This window comes from Saimiri boliviensis, chromosome 11 (assembly GCF_048565385.1).
Source record: "Saimiri boliviensis isolate mSaiBol1 chromosome 11, mSaiBol1.pri, whole genome shotgun sequence".
Classification (NCBI taxonomy): domain Eukaryota; kingdom Metazoa; phylum Chordata; class Mammalia; order Primates; family Cebidae; genus Saimiri; species Saimiri boliviensis.
In genome coordinates this window covers 52004557-52022262 of record NC_133459.1, presented here as the reverse complement: position 1 = coordinate 52022262, position 17706 = coordinate 52004557, and the positions used below count along the sequence as shown (strand labels likewise).

The window sequence follows — 17706 nt, the reverse complement described above, 5'->3', positions numbered from 1 at the left end:
CCGGGGTGCCTGCAGCATCCTCATCCCAGACCAGTCCCGATGGGACAGTGCCCTGTCATCTGCTGCTGCCACTGCTTCTACCTGGAGGCATGGGCCACTCCCATCATGGCATCCTGGCCAGCTGCTTATTATACCCCAGCCTGCAGCTCAGCTCTGGGAAGTTCCAGGGGGCGGGGAGCAGGACAAGGCTGGGCCAACATACATGGGCACAGCACGGGCATCAGTGCACATGCATGTATTGGGGTACCTTGCCCAGCACTGAGGTGAGGGGGTGCATGGACTGCATGTCCAGAAATCCCAAGATCATGCTTCTGTCCCACACTTTGCCCCATGATTGAGACACCAGCCCTGCCCTCAAGGAACTCTCAAACTCTCAGCCTGGAGCCGGGGAGAAGGCCATAGCTGTGTAGGGAAACCCACCCCACAAGCCCGTGATGTTGCAGAGGAGGGGTGGGGAAGGGTGGGGAAGGCTTCTCACAGGGAGTGCTTAAGCAACAGGAGTAGATGTTCGCTAAATGACCAAATGAAGGAAAGGCATTCCAGGCCTAGGGAACAGCTGAAGCAAAGGCCCGAGGGCGTGGAAATTCCTGACGGGTTCAGAAACAGTCTCACTCCTGCAGGTAACATGTGGAGCGTCTGCATGGGAGAGGCAGTTGAGTCCGTGTTGGAAGAACCAAGCGCAGATCCTGTGTTTGAAAAACACGTGAATTAGATTGTCAGAGTTGGAAGGGAAGGAGTCCCAGGAGGGGGACAGTCTGAACAAGGTGGGGGTAGGAGCAACTGTGCTGGGTGGAGAGTTGGCTGAGGCAGGAATACACAGACCTCAGGGAGAAGATGGTTGTGTGGATTGTGGTCCACCATCCAGCACTCTCCCAGAGTTGGGAAAAGCACGCAGCCCAGAGGAGTTTTTGCCCTCTGCTGCAGATACCTCCTGCCCTGTATGGGCCAGAGGGGAACAAAGGGATGAGCTGGATGCCCAGAGGAAGTCCCGCTCTCCAACCTGGGTTCCCCATCTCACGTTGGGGTGAACTTGGCACAAAGCCATTGCAGGCGAGCAAGAGGGGTGGCTTGTGGCCTATTTGCTGCCCAAAAAGGATTTCCTTCTGGTTTGGATGCATGGAAAAGGCACAGCATCTGGAAGTAGGAAGTGGAACAGTGTCTAAAACCCAGCTGTGGGCGGCTCGCCTTGGACCAGCCCCAGCAGGGCACGGCCCGGATTTGTGGCTGGGCTTCCATGGAACAGGCGTGTAGGGAGCTCTCCTGGGACTATTGTCTCTCGTGACTGAGCAGCTCTGCCTGGCCTGTGCCCTGGATGGGGCCTTGGTGCCTCTCATCTAGAACTGCTACCGCTGCCGTCTTCCTGTCTCCGCCCTGAGTTCCCACTTGTCCCCTGCAGCCAGAGGGGTCTTCCTACAGCACATATCTGACCCTGTCCCTTCCCTTCTTTAGGAGAAAGGTCTCCACTATCCCCAAGGTGGAGTCCAGGCTCTCTGGCCTGGCATCTGAGTCCCTGCTATCTGGCCTCTGACCTCCCTGCAAACTCCTTGCCCAGTAGAGCCCAGCCCACCCCCATCGTGATGAACACATCAGCCACTCAGGGGCCTTCACAGGGGTCTGTGCCCTTTTCATGCTTTGGTGCCTCTGAGCCTGCCCTTCCTTGGCCTTCAGTGTGCGTCACCCCACTATCTTCTTTGGATCTGTTGGTCATGGTTCAGGGCTCAGGCAGGCCAGAGACTGAATGAAGTGAACACATCAATGTTGGTATAGCTGCCTGCCTGTGTCTCCACACTGCTACATGCCCCTCTAAGCTCACTACAGTCATCAAGCCCTCGGAAGCGCCTTGGGGCCCCCAGGCTGCCTTAGACATCTCCTCTGTGCTGCCACAGCCCCAGTGTTTCCCTCGGTGACAGTCCAATCGCGTTACTTTATGGGGGTGTGCGGGTGTGCGTCTCCCACGTGGGCTCTGTACTCCTAGAGGGCAGGACCCGCGTCTGAGTTCTCTTTGCGCTGTGGCACCCAGCACAGACTGGAGCCAATCTGTGAGTCTGTCCCAGTGAACAGCCTCACAACAGAAATTACACAATGTGCTGAACAGCCTTGAGCCAAGGCCATGAAAATCAGCCAGGTGGATCACAGGGTCTGAAATGAGCTGACGGTTCTCTCCAGGCACCAGCTCCTCCCCCTACTCCCCAGATGAGCCCCAGAGAAAGGGTATAAAGAGCAGGCTTTGGGAGTGCCAGTCCTCAGGGAGCATGGCTGCTCCCAGCTCATCCTGGGCCACTGCTGCTGGGAGCCCATGCTGGCCCCTGGTTCAGAGGGGTGAGGTCCCGTGGGCCCTAATCCGGGTTGGGTGCTCATGGTTGGCCGTTCAGCCCTGGACCCGGGGGATGAAATCATTGGCTCATGAGAGGTGCCAGCCTCCTTCGGTCCCTTCCTCCTCAAGGGTCACCTGCCCTAGGAAGGCTAAGGGCATAGCCGAGCCACCTGGCCTTTGGCATCAGACTTGGCCTGAGTCCTGTCATTGCCATGTCATAGCCCTGTGACCTTGGGCAGGTCACTTAACCACATGAAGCCTCCATCTCTGAGATGGAGACACTGATGCCCTATACTTCACAGCTGTTGTGTGTCCAACACCCAGCGCCACACCTGGATGGAGCAGGCACCTGTCAGCATGGGTCCCCTCCTCTCATCCATGTGAACACATGGCCAGAACATCAGCCTGGCTGGGACAAGGACAGATGGGAAGAAGCCGGAGGGAGGAGCTTGTCACACTGAAGGACCAGAGGCTGTTGCCCCCACTGGGCAGGATTTGAGCTGGGTTTTGAAGGCTGAGGGAGGTTGCTGGGTAGCTGTGAGGGCCGAGGGAGGTTGCTGGGTGGCTGTGAAAGAGGGACATTCCTTGCTGAGCGACTTGAATGAAGAAAGGCTGGAAATTGTCTGGCCAGCTCCTGCTGTTGGTCTAGGGCATGGGGTGGGCCTAGGGAGAGGTGTGTAGGCTGTATTTGATCACAGAGCCACAGGATCTATGAAGGGCCCTTTGGTGTGCAAATGTGGCTCTTGTTCTGACAGCAGTTAGCCTTGACTCTGTGCTCCAGATGGACAAACCCCACGCCATTCAGTGTCCTACCCCCTGGGGCCCTCAGCCTTGAGTGGTGGCCATGCTGTCTCAAGCTTGAAAACAAGGAAACAAAGCACAGAAGGGTCAAGAGCACTGCCCAGTGCCTCTCCAGGGCCGAGCCCAGTTTGGACCCAGGCTGTGGGTCCGTCCACATCTCAGGCTGTCTGTGCCGGGACACTTACCTCAGAGTCCTGATTCGGGCTCTGCCGCCTCAGAGTCCTGATTTAGGCTGTGCTGTGGCCAGGGCAGCTCGGCACTTCCGATGACCCTGGAGGGGAGCCTTTCAGGTCCGGAACGGGAAAGGCCACCTTCTTCTCCAGCCCTCATGTCCCACTTCTAAGTCAGGGTGCTATTTTTCTGGACTCACCGGGCCTTTCCAGACAAGGCCTGAGCCCTGAGCACTCGGTGGCAGCTGATCTGAGCTCCCAGAGGCTCGGGCAGGATGGGAGGGGCAGGGGTGCTGGGGCCAGATGGGCCTGGGGGGCAAATTTCCATGCAGGGGTGGGGTGCCCACTGGGCTGGGAGTGCCCCTCACCAGCCTCTCCTGCAGTTTGAAGGCTGCAGCAAGGCCTTCTCGAGGCTGGAGAACCTCAAGATCCACCTGAGGAGCCACACAGGCGAGAAACCGTACCTGTGCCAGCACCCAGGCTGCCAGAAGGCCTTCAGCAACTCCAGTGACCGCGCCAAGCACCAGCGAACGCACCTAGACACGGTAGGCCCAGCAGGTGGAGGCTCCGGGAGGGGTGGAGGACGGCCACACACTTGCCACTCATTCAGCACAGAGCCCCTGCCTTGCCCTTTAGCCCCACTGATGTTCGGGGCAGAATGATGCTTGGCAAGGCGGGGGGTTGGATGGCGTCCTCTGCATTCTAGGATGTTTAGCCATATCCCCGGCCTCTTTCCACTAGAAAGGAGCCGATGTTCCCACTCCCAATCACAACAATCAAAACTCTCTGATGCCAAATGTCCCTGGGGCTGAGGGGAGGCAAACCTGCCCCAGTTGAGGAGCACTGCTTTGGCCCATGGGTACCAGCCTGGGCTCCAGAGCTATGAAGAGCCTCATGGAGAGAGCGCACTCGCCCGCCTGCATCCCCTCCCTGGGACCTGTCAGCCATGCCCAGAGCAGACTGCTCCCTGCTCTTTCTGTCCCCTCCACAGACACACTAGAGGCTCTCCAGGGCTGTCCTTTGTCCCTTGAGCCCTGCAGGTGAGGAGCTGAGGTGGACAGTGCCTAAGACGCCAGGCTCCTGCAGGTGACTCGGGCCTCCAGATGCTGGCTCCCTTCCTACCTCCCTGCCCTTGTTTGCGTCAGACAGTAGATAACAGCAGCTTTATTCCAGTGTCTGCCCAGGCAACCCCCCATGTGCCGTTAATAGAGCGCTTCCTAAAACTTCACCCCCCAGGATATCATACCGACCCCTTGAACTGAGCAGGGACAGTCACTAAGCCATCTGGCAGGTGAGGGAAGCGGGCCTCCTGAGGCCATCACACAGCTGGACGGTGGCACAGCCGACTCAGACCTGGGCCTTACACTGGGCCCTGGGTGAGGGGCACGTGCTGCCCCAGGAGGACCCCAGCCCCCATGTGCAGCAGGAGACTGGGGTGTGCAGCAGAGCCACGCCCAGGACCAGGCCAGCTTCTCTATGCTTCCTGCAGGTGTTTGGGGAACTCCATGGGTAGGGGGCTGGGAGATTTGAGTGGCCAGCACTTAGCCTGTCCAGTTCACAGGTGAGGAAGGAACAGGGGCCCAGGAGGGCAGCTAGCCCCTCCATGGTAAATTGGAGGCCGTGAGACAGCAGAGGTCAGAGCTGAAAGGGCACTTGTAGGCCTCTGATTCCAGCCATTTACCTTAGAGCCGGGAAAACGAAGACCCAGAAAAGATTCAGGGCACAGAAACAGCAGGGAAGCAATGGTCCTGGGGCCAGGCCGGGCCTGGGGCGGGACACCCTGCACATCCGGCCCCACAGCCTCACACACACTGCCCCCGGTTTATCCTGGTGACCAACCAGGGTGGGGCTGTTATCCCCACTTCATACATTGAGACTCAGAGAGACTGAGCCATCTGCCCTGTCCACAGCAGGTGAGTGCCAGAGCTGGGACGCAAACTCACAGTCCACTGCCCTCTGTTGGAAAAGCTGGTGTGGCAGCCATCCTGGGGGGTGCAGCCAGCACAGGGGTGAGGGAGGTAAGGAAGGGTCCCATCCCAACCTGAACCCAACCCTCCTTCCTCTCTCAGCTTCATTGTCACATGCTGTGCTGCAGACATGAAGTGAGGAGCGGCGCTAGCAAATCTCCCTGCCTCTGTCACCTGTTCAGCCCGAGGGGCCCGTGGCACCCTGGCCCAGGCCCTGAGAGGCACGCTCTGTGCCCCAGCACCCCCAGTGATGCCTCCCAGAGGCCGCAAGTCAGCGCTGACAGCGCCAGGCCTCCCTACCCCCTCTCCCTCCCCCCTCTCCCTCCCCTCCCAGGCCCTCCTCACTGCATTTCCTGGACCCAGCCCCAAAGCAACAGGCCTTTGGCCCCACTTGGTGTGTGAACAGAGACCCAAGGCCTAGGTCAGGTCAGGCCCAGAATGAGCCCGCAGGCTGATCTCAGGCCTTTGTCTCCCCAAGAGGTCCCAGGGAGGCTTGGGAGGCACAGCGGCCAAGCCCAGCACCCCACTTGGATCCAGCTCCCCACAGAAATACTGCAGGCAGCTCCATGTTGCTAGCTTTCGGTCCCAACACCCTCCCCAGAGGCCCCTTGAGTCAGGCCCCTCGCAGGGCAGGGCCTTGCTTTCCAGTGGGGACCAGCCATGTCCCCAGTCCCCTCTGGCATTGGAGAATGTGGGATTCTCTCCATGGTAGGAAGGTTTCTTGGAACAGACTGGAGAGGCTCAGGCCACGGTTCTGATCGTGGCCCTGCCTCCTGGTCCTGGAGGTCTGAGGAAACCCCCTGGCCTCCCTGGGCCTCCTCAGAGGTAAAACCCCTGCCTCAGACAGAGAGGGAGGCTCAGCTGAGGCAGCAGGTATGAGGCCCGTGCATGGACTAGGCAGCCTTCCCTGCCTGTCATCATACTGACTCAGTGCTGACCATATCCTGCCATGTCCCAGGCTCCCAGTGTGGGGCTGGAGTCCTGACTGCACAGACTCCCTGAGCAGGCTCAAATAAGCCGCTGTCTTGCACAGGGCCTCAGCTTCCCCCGGGCATGATTCTCTCTCCCTTTGCCCACTTCACTGGACCATTCGAGGCCACCGAGTAGAGGAAGCATTCTAGCAGAGGCCCACACACGCCCCCTCCCTTCCCTTACGGTGGGATCTTGGGCAAAATAGGGGCCTCAGTTTCTTCTTCTACAAAGCAGGATGAGTCTCGTAGAATGAGTGTGGGGCTCAGGCAGAGGGTGGATGGCCAGCGCTCAGCACGGCCCGCACAGGGGAGCGCTCCTGGCAAAGCTGCCCACAAGTGCAGACTGGCAGAGGCAGGGAGGGGCTCTGCACGGCAGACACGGAGCGTCCTCATCATGGACACAGGGAGGCCGCCGGTGCTGCAGCCCACCTGGCGATTCCAGGGGGGCGTGGCTGCTGGCTGGGCACGGCCACAGGGTTTCCTGAGGGCTCATGGGGCGCGGGGCCTGAGGAATGTTCTACACACATCAGGCCCTGGAAAAACAAACACGGAGATGAGCCTTGCCGCCCGCTTCCAGGCGAATGCGCTGCAGGCTCGGAGCCAGCTTGTTTGCTTTTAGACAAAAACGAGTGGATTTGTATCAGCATCCCCAAGGGACAGTCCTGGGGCCGGCTCAGGGGCAGGGTAGGGCCCTGTGTGTGCCTGTGCACGTGCAAATGCACGTGTGTGTGTGTGTGTGTGTAGTGTATGCGTGTGGTGTGGTGTGTGTGGTGTGTGGTGTGGTGTGTATGTGGTGGGGTGTGTGTGGTGTATGTGTGTGTGGAGTGTGTGTGGAATGTGGTGTGTGTGGTGTGTGTGTGGTGTATGTGTGTGGTGTGTGTGTGTAGTGTGTGTGTGTAGTGCGGTGTGTGTAGTGTGGTGTGTGTGTGGTGTGTGTGTGTGGTGTATGTGTGGTGGTTGTATGTGTGTGTGTGGTGTGTGTGTGGTGTGTGTGTGTATAGTGTATGTGTGTGTGCTGTGTGTGTGGTGTGTGTATAGTGTACGTGTGTGTGGTGTGTGTAGTGTATGTGTGGTGGTGTATGCGTGTGTGTGTGTGTGTGTGTGCTGTGTGGTGTTTGTGTAGCATATGTGTGGTGTGTGTGTAGTGTGTGTGGGGTGTGTGTGTAGTGTATGTGTGTGTGGGGTGTGTGTGTAGTGTATGTGTGTAGTGTGTGTGGTGTATGTGTGTGTGTTGTGTGTGGGGGGTATGTGTGTGGTGTATGTGTGTGGGATGTGTGTGTGGTATATGTGTATGTATGGTGTGTTGTGTGTGTAGTGTATGTGTATGAGTGTGTGTAGTGTGTGGTGTGTGTAGTGTATGTGTGTGTAGTGTGGAGTGTATGTGTGTGGGGGTGTGTGGGGTGTGTGTGTAGTATATGTGTGTGGTGTGTGTGTACGTGTATGTGTGTGGGGTGTGTGTAGTGTATGTGTGTGGTGTGTGTGTGTAGTGTATGTGTGTGAGGTGTGTGTAGTGCATGTGTGTGGTATGTGTGTACATGTATGTGTGTGGGGTGTGTGTAGTGTATGTGTGTGGGGTGTGTGTATGTAGTGTATGTGTGTGGGGTGTATGTGTAGTGCATGTGTGTGGGGTGTTGTATGTGTGGTGTGTGTGTAGTGTATCTGTGGGGTATATGTGTGTAGTGCATGTGTGTGGTGTGTAGTGCATGTGTGTGGTGTGTGTGTAGTGTATGTGTGGTGTGTGTATGTGTAGTGTATGTGTGTGGGGGGTGTGTGTGTAGTGTATGGGTGGTGTGTGCAGGGTGTGTGTAGTGTGAGTGGTGTGTGTAGTGTGGTGTGGTAGTGTATGTGTGTGGGGTGTGTGTGTAGTGTATGTGTAGTGTGTGGTGTGTGTATGGTTTGTGTGTGTGTAGTGTATGTGTGTGAGGTGTGTGTGTAGTGTGTGTGTGTGGTGTGTGTGTGTTTAGTGTATGTGTGGTGTGTATGTATAGTATATGTGTGTGGGGTGTGTGTGTAGGTACTGTATGTGTGGTGGTGGTGGGGTGTGTGTGTATGTGTGTGTGTGTGTGTGTGTGTGTGGTGTGTGAGAGAGGGAGCCTGCCTCTCGGGTTGGGGGGCCTGGGGGCAGCAGGGGCCATCCGCGCAGGCCTCCGCTCTCCCTCCCAGGCCAACCCGGCAAGCTTCTCACTGCTGTCTCTCTCTTTTTGCTCTCCTCCATTTCTTTAATCTGGCAACTCTCCGTGGCAGCACCAAGGTATGGTCATCTCTTTCTGCTTTCCCTCCTCTTGAGGTCCCAGGGGCATGGGCACCTCTCCCTGGTTTTGAGGTTGGCCGGGCCTCTCCTCAGTCCAGCAGAGGCAGAGCTGCCTTGAGGTTCTGAGGGCAGTTCCCCCTGGGTGTGTCTGGCAGGACACGGCAGTCCCTGGTACTCACTCTGAGGTGTCATTTCCTCCAGTCCTGCTCCTGTTCCCTGCAGTCCCAGCAGGGCAGAGGCTCCTGAGAGAGCAGATGAACTAGATGTGTCCACAAAAGGAAGCTTCGTGAGCTTCAAGCCCCAGCAGCAGCCAGAGTCTTCAAGCAGGGTCTTATTGAAGCTGTGGTAGAGATTGGGATTCAGTTAGAGCCACGTGTCGCTGCCCCGGGTCACTCAGACCTGGAATGAATCAGACAGGTCCCTCCCTGGCTGAGAAGAGGGACACTGAGCAAGCCCAGCACACAGGGTGGACAGCGCTGCAGGAGGACACTCTGCCCGGGGAGGGGGTGGAGGATTCAAGGAGGCCTTGGAGAGGAGGTGGCATGGCTGCAGGAGAGCTGAGGAGGTTCCGGTGGCGGGAGGCATAGGGCCTTCGGTGCTGGGAGATGGCCTATAGAGCACCAGGGGGCACGGAGGGGTTTCACAGGCTAGCACGGGTCTGTGCGAAAGACCTTCCCCTCTGGCTGTGAGTGTGCGGGAGGCCGAGGCGTGGAGGTCAGGGTGGAGCCTGGGCAGGAGTTTAGGAGGGGCAGTGGGGATGGATTTGGAGTCCACTTATATTCTGGGTGAGCCATGGGGGCCCAAGGGGAAGCAACTTGTCTGCTCCCATGCACAGGGCATGGCCCCCAGCCTCCACAGCCGCCCCACCCTCCCCAACCCTGTGTTCTCTGAGACCCAGCCATGCTTCCAGCCTCTCACAGCTGTTAGCAGGAGGACCTGGGTTTCTTGCGGCCCCAAGAGCTGTCTGGGGCCTCTGCACCTACCTGCAAGTTGTGGCCAGTGCCCCCAGCTGGCCCCGTGTGGGTGCCCCTGCCCCCTTCTCCCCATCTGCAGAGCAGCTGTCTCACTGCACTCCCTATCTGCTCACTGCTTACTTGCAGCTGTCGGGTTGAAAGGGTGGACTTGGCTCAGAGCCAGGATCTGACCCGAAAAAACCCTTAAACCTCAGATGGCCCCATTTTCAGAGGAGACAGGTGAGACTCAGAGAGGAGAGGCAACTGGCCTGAGGTCCCAGGATGGTGGTGGGAGGAACACACAAACCCCCTGCTTGGCTCCCAGGCCAGGTGCCGTCTCCACAGCTGGGCAGGGCTGGCTGAGGCAGAGCACTCCTGGCCTGCAGCCAGCCCCTCGGCTGGTCACCTCACCACAGCAGGTCACACAAAGGCCCATGGCCCGAAGGGATGGACCTCACTCACCCCACCCCACCCCCATGTTACAGAAGCCGTATGCCTGTCAGATCCCTGGCTGCTCCAAGCGCTACACGGACCCTAGCTCCCTCCGCAAGCACGTCAAGGCCCATTCAGCCAAAGAGCAGCAGGTGCGTAAGAAGGTAAGCCAGCCCTCCTCATCTGGCCACCTCCAGCCTCGCAGCCGCCTGCACCACACCAGGCCAGGCACCGCCCACCCACTCGCCCTGAATGCCACTGTTCGTCCATCTGTTAGTCCATCCATCTGTCCATCCACTTCCCACCCGCCCTGAGTGTCTCTGCTGACCCACAACCCTTCCTTCTTCACCCCAGCCAGCCCTTTACCATCCACAGATTGCCCACCAGCTCCTCGCCCCATGCATCCACCCACCCCCCACCGCTTGGGTGGAAAACACACAACGTCCAGTCCTGTGCTGGGCACAGAAGATACAGAAATGAAAATATCAGCCCCACTTTCAATGGCTTGGCAGGTGGGGGCAGACACAAAGAGATAATTCCACCTTATGTCATTAAGGTGGCAAGAGAGGTGTGCAGAGAAAAGTCAGGGCACAGATGAGGGCCATTAGTCCCTCTGGGTGTGAGCAGGAAGGTCCGTGGAGGAAGTGGCATCAGGCCTGGGTGCAGTGTTTAGGGGTAGGAGCACGGAGTGGGCCTGCCGGCCTCGCCTCCACTGGCTCCGCACCCAGGCACATGCCTTTGGGCTTCAGGTTCCTCAGCCATCAGAGGGGACAACAAAGGACTTGCCTTTAGACAGCTGCAGTCAGGAGTAAATGATGGTTTATGCTGAGAGTTTAGAACTGTACAGACTTGGCACATACGTTCATTAGTCTGAGGAAGGACTAAGTGCTGGGCCAGTGAATTCTCTGAGCGCTCCCTGCAGTGACTGGTGTGGAGCAAGGCCTGAAGCCTGAAGCCCACCGTTTGCGGGACCAGCAGGCACTCCACTCTCAGGCCAAGCAGCGCAATGATGAGACGTAGCATGGACAGAGCTACATTCAGTACATAGTCGGTGAGAGATCTCTCATCACATGGAGAGATCTTAAACAGAGCAAGGACATGGCACCTTGAGAGGTGACCCTGAGGGCCATGTAGAAAATGCATCGGGGACTCCGACGGAACTCCAGGGCCAGGGAGTGAGGGTCCTTGAGTGCTAGGGAGGGTGTGGGGGTGAAAGAGACGCCAGGGGCCAACTCAGGGACACTAGAATGACAGAGGACAGAGTGGGAAGAGCCCATTCATAGGTTCACCCGGATTTACAGAGCACCCACTGTATTCTAAGCCTTGTTCTGTGAACTGCAGACACGGCTATGAATGAAACAGAGCAGAGGCCTGCAGGCTGGAGGAAGCAGCTGCCTCACGCCCTGGGACAGGGAGACAGTGATGGGGTGCTGGGAGCAAGCCGGCCTCAGTGGGAAAGAGGATGAGAGGGGACCACCAGGCTTGGGAAGCTCGTCTCCAGCCTGCAGGCAGTGGGGAGTGTTAGAAGCTGTGCAGCAGAGAGGGATGGGGTCAGAGCCTGCGCCATCAGCTTTCTGGTGAAATACCTCCTCCATATTCACGGAGGAGGGAGAGGCTGTGCTTTAGCCCAGGTGCCTCTGCAGCTCCGGCACTGTGCCTGGGGCTTCATATCCTGTATCTCATTTAGGCCTCACTCTAACCCTAGCTCCCCAGCTCCTCAGGAGGCTGAGGTGGGAGCATCACTTGAGCCCAGGAGCTGGAGCTGCAATGATCTGTGATTGCACACTAGCCTGAGTGACAGAGCAAGACCCTGTCTCAAAAACAAACAAACCATAACCATATGTGTGGGCACTGTTTTTTTTCCCCTCATTTTATTTTTAGAAACAAAGTCTCACTTTCACCCAGGCTGGAGTGCAGTGGCATGATCAGGGCTCATGGCAGCCTTTAACTCTTGGGCTCAGGTGATCCTCCTGCCTCAGCCTCCTGAGTAGCTGGGACTACAGGCATGCTCCAGTGCTCCTGGCTTTTTTTTTTTTTTTTTTTTTTTTTTTTTTTTTGGTATATTTTTTTGTAGAGACAGAGGTTTCACTTTGTTGTCCAGCCTGGTTTTGACCTCCTGACTTCAAGTAATCCTCCCACCCTGGCCTCCCAAAGTGTGGGGGCTAGAGTCATGAGCCCCTCATTTTAGAGATGGAGAAACTAAGGGTCAGAGTTAACAAACCAGCCCAGCATCATGCACCGCAGAAGCGCCAGAGCTGGGGTCCCATCCCAGAACTGTCTGTTTCCAGGGCCTGAGCTCGGTTCACTGCTCTCAAGTTGAGGGCCTGACCAGGCACAGGGAATGGCCCAGGCTCCAGGAGACTGGAGTGCCACACCACGGAGGCTTCTGTCCCAAGCAGACCAGTGCCTGAGGACCAGAATCCTGCCCTGGCTTTCCCAGGCCCCACGCTTGGCTCTCACTGAGCCCCCGGGGACTTGGGGCCGCAGATCTGCAAACTTCCCAACAATAAGCATCCATTAAAAGCCATCAGGGATGATGTATCTTTCTGGGTAAAGCGACCCTTGTATTATGACAAGTCCTTGGCAGCCCTGCTGCATTTCAGAGAGAATTAGAAATGCTTTTCTTCCTTAATTCTCCTCTCCTGCTGCTCCTAATCCGATAGACATTGCGGTCTACGAGAACATGCCTTGGCTCTCTTTTGCCAGAAACATAATTTACATGGAAAACAGCTGCTAGGTCAGGAAGCTAAGAGCCCATCTCGATGCTGGGCATGCCTTCTCCGAGTCTGGGCCCTGGCCCTTCTGTCGTGGGAGGCCGGAAAAGCCCTAAGAGCTGACTCGCAGCTGCTGTGTGATATGGGGCAGGGCTCTCACCTTCTCTGGGTCTGTTATGTCCTGGGTAAGATGAGCATTTGGATGAGCCAAGCTTCAGGAGTTCCCTGAGAGAAGGGGCCCTTCCCATCCAGGTGCCTGCCCCAATCATCACTCACTGTCCTGAAGGCCTCACACTGTCCCCATTCTGGCTCTGGAAGGCGTTCTGAGGTGACTATCTTTGGGAACAGCCAAGGGTTGTTGGCCAAAGATTTGCTTGGGTTCCTGGGTGCACCCCTGCCCAAGCTTGCCCTTAGCTGAGGACCTCAAGTCCATACACTGATCCATCATGCCCACGATGGGGTGACCAGATGGGACCCAGCCAGCCCTACCACCGCACTTCCAAAGCATGTCCCCAGTGATCGTCTCATCCCCCCTCACGGCAGCCCAGGGGGAGGCGTGACTTGCTGCTTATTACAGACTGGGTAGGCGAGACCCAGAGAGGTTAAGCTATTTGTCCAGCAATACACAAGGAGTAAGAAGAGGTGGGACGGGATCTGAGCCCAGCTCTTCATCCCTAGCCCTGAACTATTTCCACTGAACCTTGTACCAAGAAGGAAGAATGAAAGAGCTGGGTCAGGTGGGGGGCACTAACTGCACACCTGCTGACTGCACACCTGCTGCGCTTCACCCCTAGCGCGTCCGTTCACCCATGCTGCAAAGAATGCTCCTGCAGACTGTGGCTACCCATTCGAGGCCCCACTGCTGCCCTTTGCCACCCATTCTGTGGGTGTGCGGAGGCCATACCTCCCGCAGGCTGCTCCCAGCAGTGACTAAGCACCCAGCAGGGACACTGAGGCAGAGCCTTCCTGAGAGACACTGGACTCCCTGACATCCAGCAGACATTAGCTGCTGAGGATCCCCTGAGTCCCTGTCCCAGATGCTCCCGGCTGGCCCTTTCTCCCTCCCTCTTCCCTCTCTTCCTCCCTCCCTCGGACCCAGGGCTCTCCCAGCAATCTCCCTGTTTCCTCTCACACAGGCACGTCTCCCATTTAAACCCTTGCAAGTTCAATTTCATCTTGGCATCTGCTTCTCGAAGGAGCTGGACTAACACCATCTTCACAATGTACACAATCAGCCCATTTCACAGATCGAGAACTGAAGCACAGTGACGGGAAGGGTCTTGCCCTGGGGCTGCAGTCCCTCCTGCCCTGTCCCCTAAAGTGAGGGTTGCCGGTGGGCAGGGGCCTCACGTAACACACACCTCCTTTCCCTCTGCTTGCTCCCCAGCTGCACATGGGCCCTGACACCGAGGCCGACGTCCTGACCGAGTGTCTGGCCCTGCAGCAGCTCCACGCGTCCACACAGCTGGCTGCCAGCGACGGCAAGGGTGGCTGCGGCCTGGGCCAGGAGCTGCTCCCAGGTATGTGTGCTGGGAGGCAGGGCCAGGGCTTAGCCCGGGAGGGGCCTTTCTTTGCCGACAGTCCCTGTAGCACAAGTGACACTCAGTGGGCCGCCCACATGGGAACGACTTGTTGCAGGCGCCCCCTTGTCTGGACTTGGTTGTCTGTGCCTCTGGCTCTCTACTTCCAATCCATCTTCTCCCTTTAACTAGGCAAGTGTTCCTTCACATTCCTCTGTGGTTCCCCATTGCTCAGGGCATGAAGCCCTCACCCCTCTCAACCCTCCAAGGTTCGTGGGGCCTGGATCCTCCTGGCAGCCTCTTGCCTCCCATTGGCATGTTGGAGGTGGTTCCCTGAACACTCTCTGCTCCTGCTTCCCCGACACTGGGCACTGTCCACACCCTGCCAGTCCTCTTCTCCCTCCCTTCATGAAGGTAGCTCCTATCCTTCCTTCAGGACCCACCTCCGTGCCCCCTCCTCCAGGAAGTCTTTTTCTGGGCTTCGCTCTGCCCCAGTGCTGAGCACTCTGGGCATCACTCTGCTTCCCATCTGTCTCCCCTACCAGACTGTGAGCTCCTCAAGGGAGGCCCAGGGTCTGCCTGATTCTGGGGTCACCAGCATCCAGGATGGGGATGTGTGTAGAGCTGGGCTGGGGGAACCCATTGCCTTGCCCCAAGCGTCATGAAGAGAGACTCTGGTGCCCTTCCTGATGGCCCCTGCTGCCAGGATCATCCGCAGGGAGGAACCATCTTCAAGAAGAGCCCATTCTGCCCCTGGCCTTGACTCCTGCTCCAGAGGAGAAAACACAGGCTCTGAGAGGATAGGAACTTAGCCCAGATCACTTCCAGCTCATCACTAAACTCTGTGGCCCACAGATGGGGCCTCCAGAGCCCCTGGGACTCTGCAGGCCCCTCCCGCAAGACACTAAGGACCTCTGGTCCAGCTGAGGTGGCCTGTCTGTCCCCCCCAGCAGCCGTGGGCCACAGGGCAGGTCTCAGACCACAGCAGGTATTCCTGGCTTTGTGGCTCAGGCATTCAGCCCAGATAAGGGTAGCGTGGCCTTTAGATTCCAGCTGACAGTCCTTGCGCTCTACCCCCAGCTCCCCTAAAGAAACCACAATATCAGAGCAGAAAGCTCTGCCCACCCTCTGGGATTTCTTGAATTACTCCAATCATTTTAAACATTTTTTTTTCAATTTTTTATTCTTTCCCCTCAATGTTGAAGTAGCAACGGATTTAAAAATATATCAAACACTTGCCAAACAGCCTCAGGAAGAAAAGCTTTTCAGCCTTTCTCATGGGTCGCCCTTCCCAGGGGTCTGTGCTCAGGCAGGCCCACAAGGGTAAGGACACAGGTGGATGGGTGCCTGGGGGAGGGTCTGTACGCTCCTCACGTCCAGCTGGAGGACCCCTCTGTGTGGCTGCTTCTCACGGGGTCAGAACTGCTAAAATGGCAGGGTTGGAAGGGACTGGAGGGCTGATCCAGCCCTGGGAGAAGGTATCTCAAGTGCTAGCTCCCAAGTACTAGTCATGGCAGTGACCGCTTGGAGCTCTGTGTTAAGAAAAAATAAAATAAGGCCTCAGAAGCTGCTTCCTGAATCAGCTGAAAAGAGAGCAGCTCCCGAGGAGCAGTGCTGCCCCCAGGGCAAAGCTCTTGTACCTACCCCATCATTTACCCAGGGAAGACTCAGGCCTGGGCAGGAGAAGAAATCACCTAAGGTCATCCAGAGAAGTCAGCAGCCAGTCCAGACTGCAAGCCTGCTCTCCCAGATGCCAGCCTCGGGCTTGTCCCAGCGAGAAGGGACAGGACCAGCAGTCACCGTCTTTGAGCACCTGCCTGGGCCACTCACTTCACAAATACCCTCTCATTCAATCCCCAACTGTGCTGTGGAGTAATGTGAAACCCATGCTGCAGATGAGAAACAGTCAGCTGAGGCCTCATCATCACAGATTGCAGGAGCCACTCCTGCTGAAGCTGCTACCCTTGCTCTGTGTCAATAAGCAGTGTTTTCTCTGCTTTGAGCTTCAGTTTCCCTCCCAGACACTGAGGGATCTCATCTGCTATGAGAACAATGTGATCGTGGATGCGGTCACTTATATAAACCCTGTGTGACCGATAATCTTACTGCTATTGTTGCTCATGGGCAACAAGAAGAACGACTGTGTGCTCATCCACCTTACAGTCACGCCCAGCCAGCACGTATTGACTCTGCCAGGCACCGCTCCAGGGACTGTGCATGGACGTCACTGCCATCATGCTCACATCAGCCTCGGAAGGCACACGCAAGCCATAGCCAGCAGGTGGCAGAGGCAGGATTTGAATCCAGACCATCTGTGCAGGTTGCCCTCCTCTTAACTAGAGCCTGTACCTCCCTGCTGCCCATCAGCCAGACCTAGCACTTGCTGTCTGCCAGGCCCCATGCTGTTCCCGTCCCTGAGCTGCTTGCAGTATAGCAAGGAGGGCAAGACCATCCAGGCAAAGCCCAGTGTCCTGGATCCCCCAGGATCCGACCTGCTAGGTTCTTCTGCAGGCCGTGTGGCAGATGCCTGAGAAGGGAACAGATGTGAGGCCAGAGGTTAAGCACTCAGGGCTGATGACTGATGGCACAGCTTTACAGCCTGACGTGGTGTGTTTTGGGGAGAGCCTGTCAGGCCCCATGGCATCCTCGATCCTGCTGCTCTTCACAATCCTGTGGTTCCTTCATTCCCATCTGCTGTTTGCTGACATGGTCAGCGTCTCTAGTTCACACACTCGGTCACCCACCCTGTGTCCATCTTTGGCGTGGAGGCTGGACAGGCAGGGACGTGGCCCCAGGGCAGAGGCAAGGGCAGGGGACCGAGTCAGGGAGGGTTAGCAGAGTCCAGAACAGAGGAGAGAGGGTGAGGGATGAGCTGCAGAGGGAGACACTAATTTCCATTGTCCGCTTGCAGGACGCTCCCTTGAGTAGGGACCAGCTCTCTTCTGCACGGGAGACTCCCCAACCCCTGGGAGCTTATCTGCCAGGCCTGTCCTGAGCAGACCGAAGGTAATGTTATGGACAGTGAGGACTTGAGAAGCATGAGATCAGCGTGGCTGAGGGAGACAGCAGGACTGATCAGGATTCTAAGCCTTCCCAGCTGTCAGCCCTCCAAATTGGTTCAAGATAGCAGGCAAAGAGGTGCTAAGGAGAGTGGTGAGCAGCTCAAACGTGGGCAGCTCCTTGCCAAGCTGTCTCCACAAATACCACTTCCGGTGCCTTCCCCAAGCTGGGGAGGGAGGCAGTGACTGGATGGACAGGTGGTGCTAGCCCTGGGAACACAGTCCTAGAGGCAGGGAGCAGTAAGGACGGTGGCCGAGAGCTGGAGGGTGCCTGGAAGCTCTCACCCAGAGCCCCAGGGTCTCACAGCAGCCAGCAGTGATGCCTACACCAGAGCCGAGGCCTCAGTCAGACATCTGGAACATCACCTGAGCTGGAGCCGCTCCTAGCCCTGGCCTCAAGTGAACTTTCTCTCCCCCCTGCTTGGAAGATGGCCCTGATGAGCCACCTACTCTGTGACTTTGGACAAGTCGTTCAACTTGTTAATCATTTAGTTTCCTCATCTTAAATGGGATATATTGTCTTCCCCACTGACACTGGTCGAGATGGTTAAACT

General features: G+C 57.2%; 1 protein-coding gene across 2 annotated transcripts in view; it reads left to right on the top strand.

Moving 5' to 3' along the window:
- GLIS1 (GLIS family zinc finger 1) overlaps positions 1-17706 on the top strand; it is a 242227-nt gene that overhangs the window by 213410 nt on the left and 11111 nt on the right. For both annotated transcript variants that reach the window (XM_074380854.1, XM_039474045.2), the window contains 3 exons: positions 3669-3830; positions 9913-10023; positions 13961-14093. In XM_074380854.1, coding sequence (XP_074236955.1) covers positions 3669-3830; positions 9913-10023; positions 13961-14093 — 406 coding nt within the window. The remainder of the gene's footprint in view (positions 1-3668; positions 3831-9912; positions 10024-13960; positions 14094-17706) is intronic.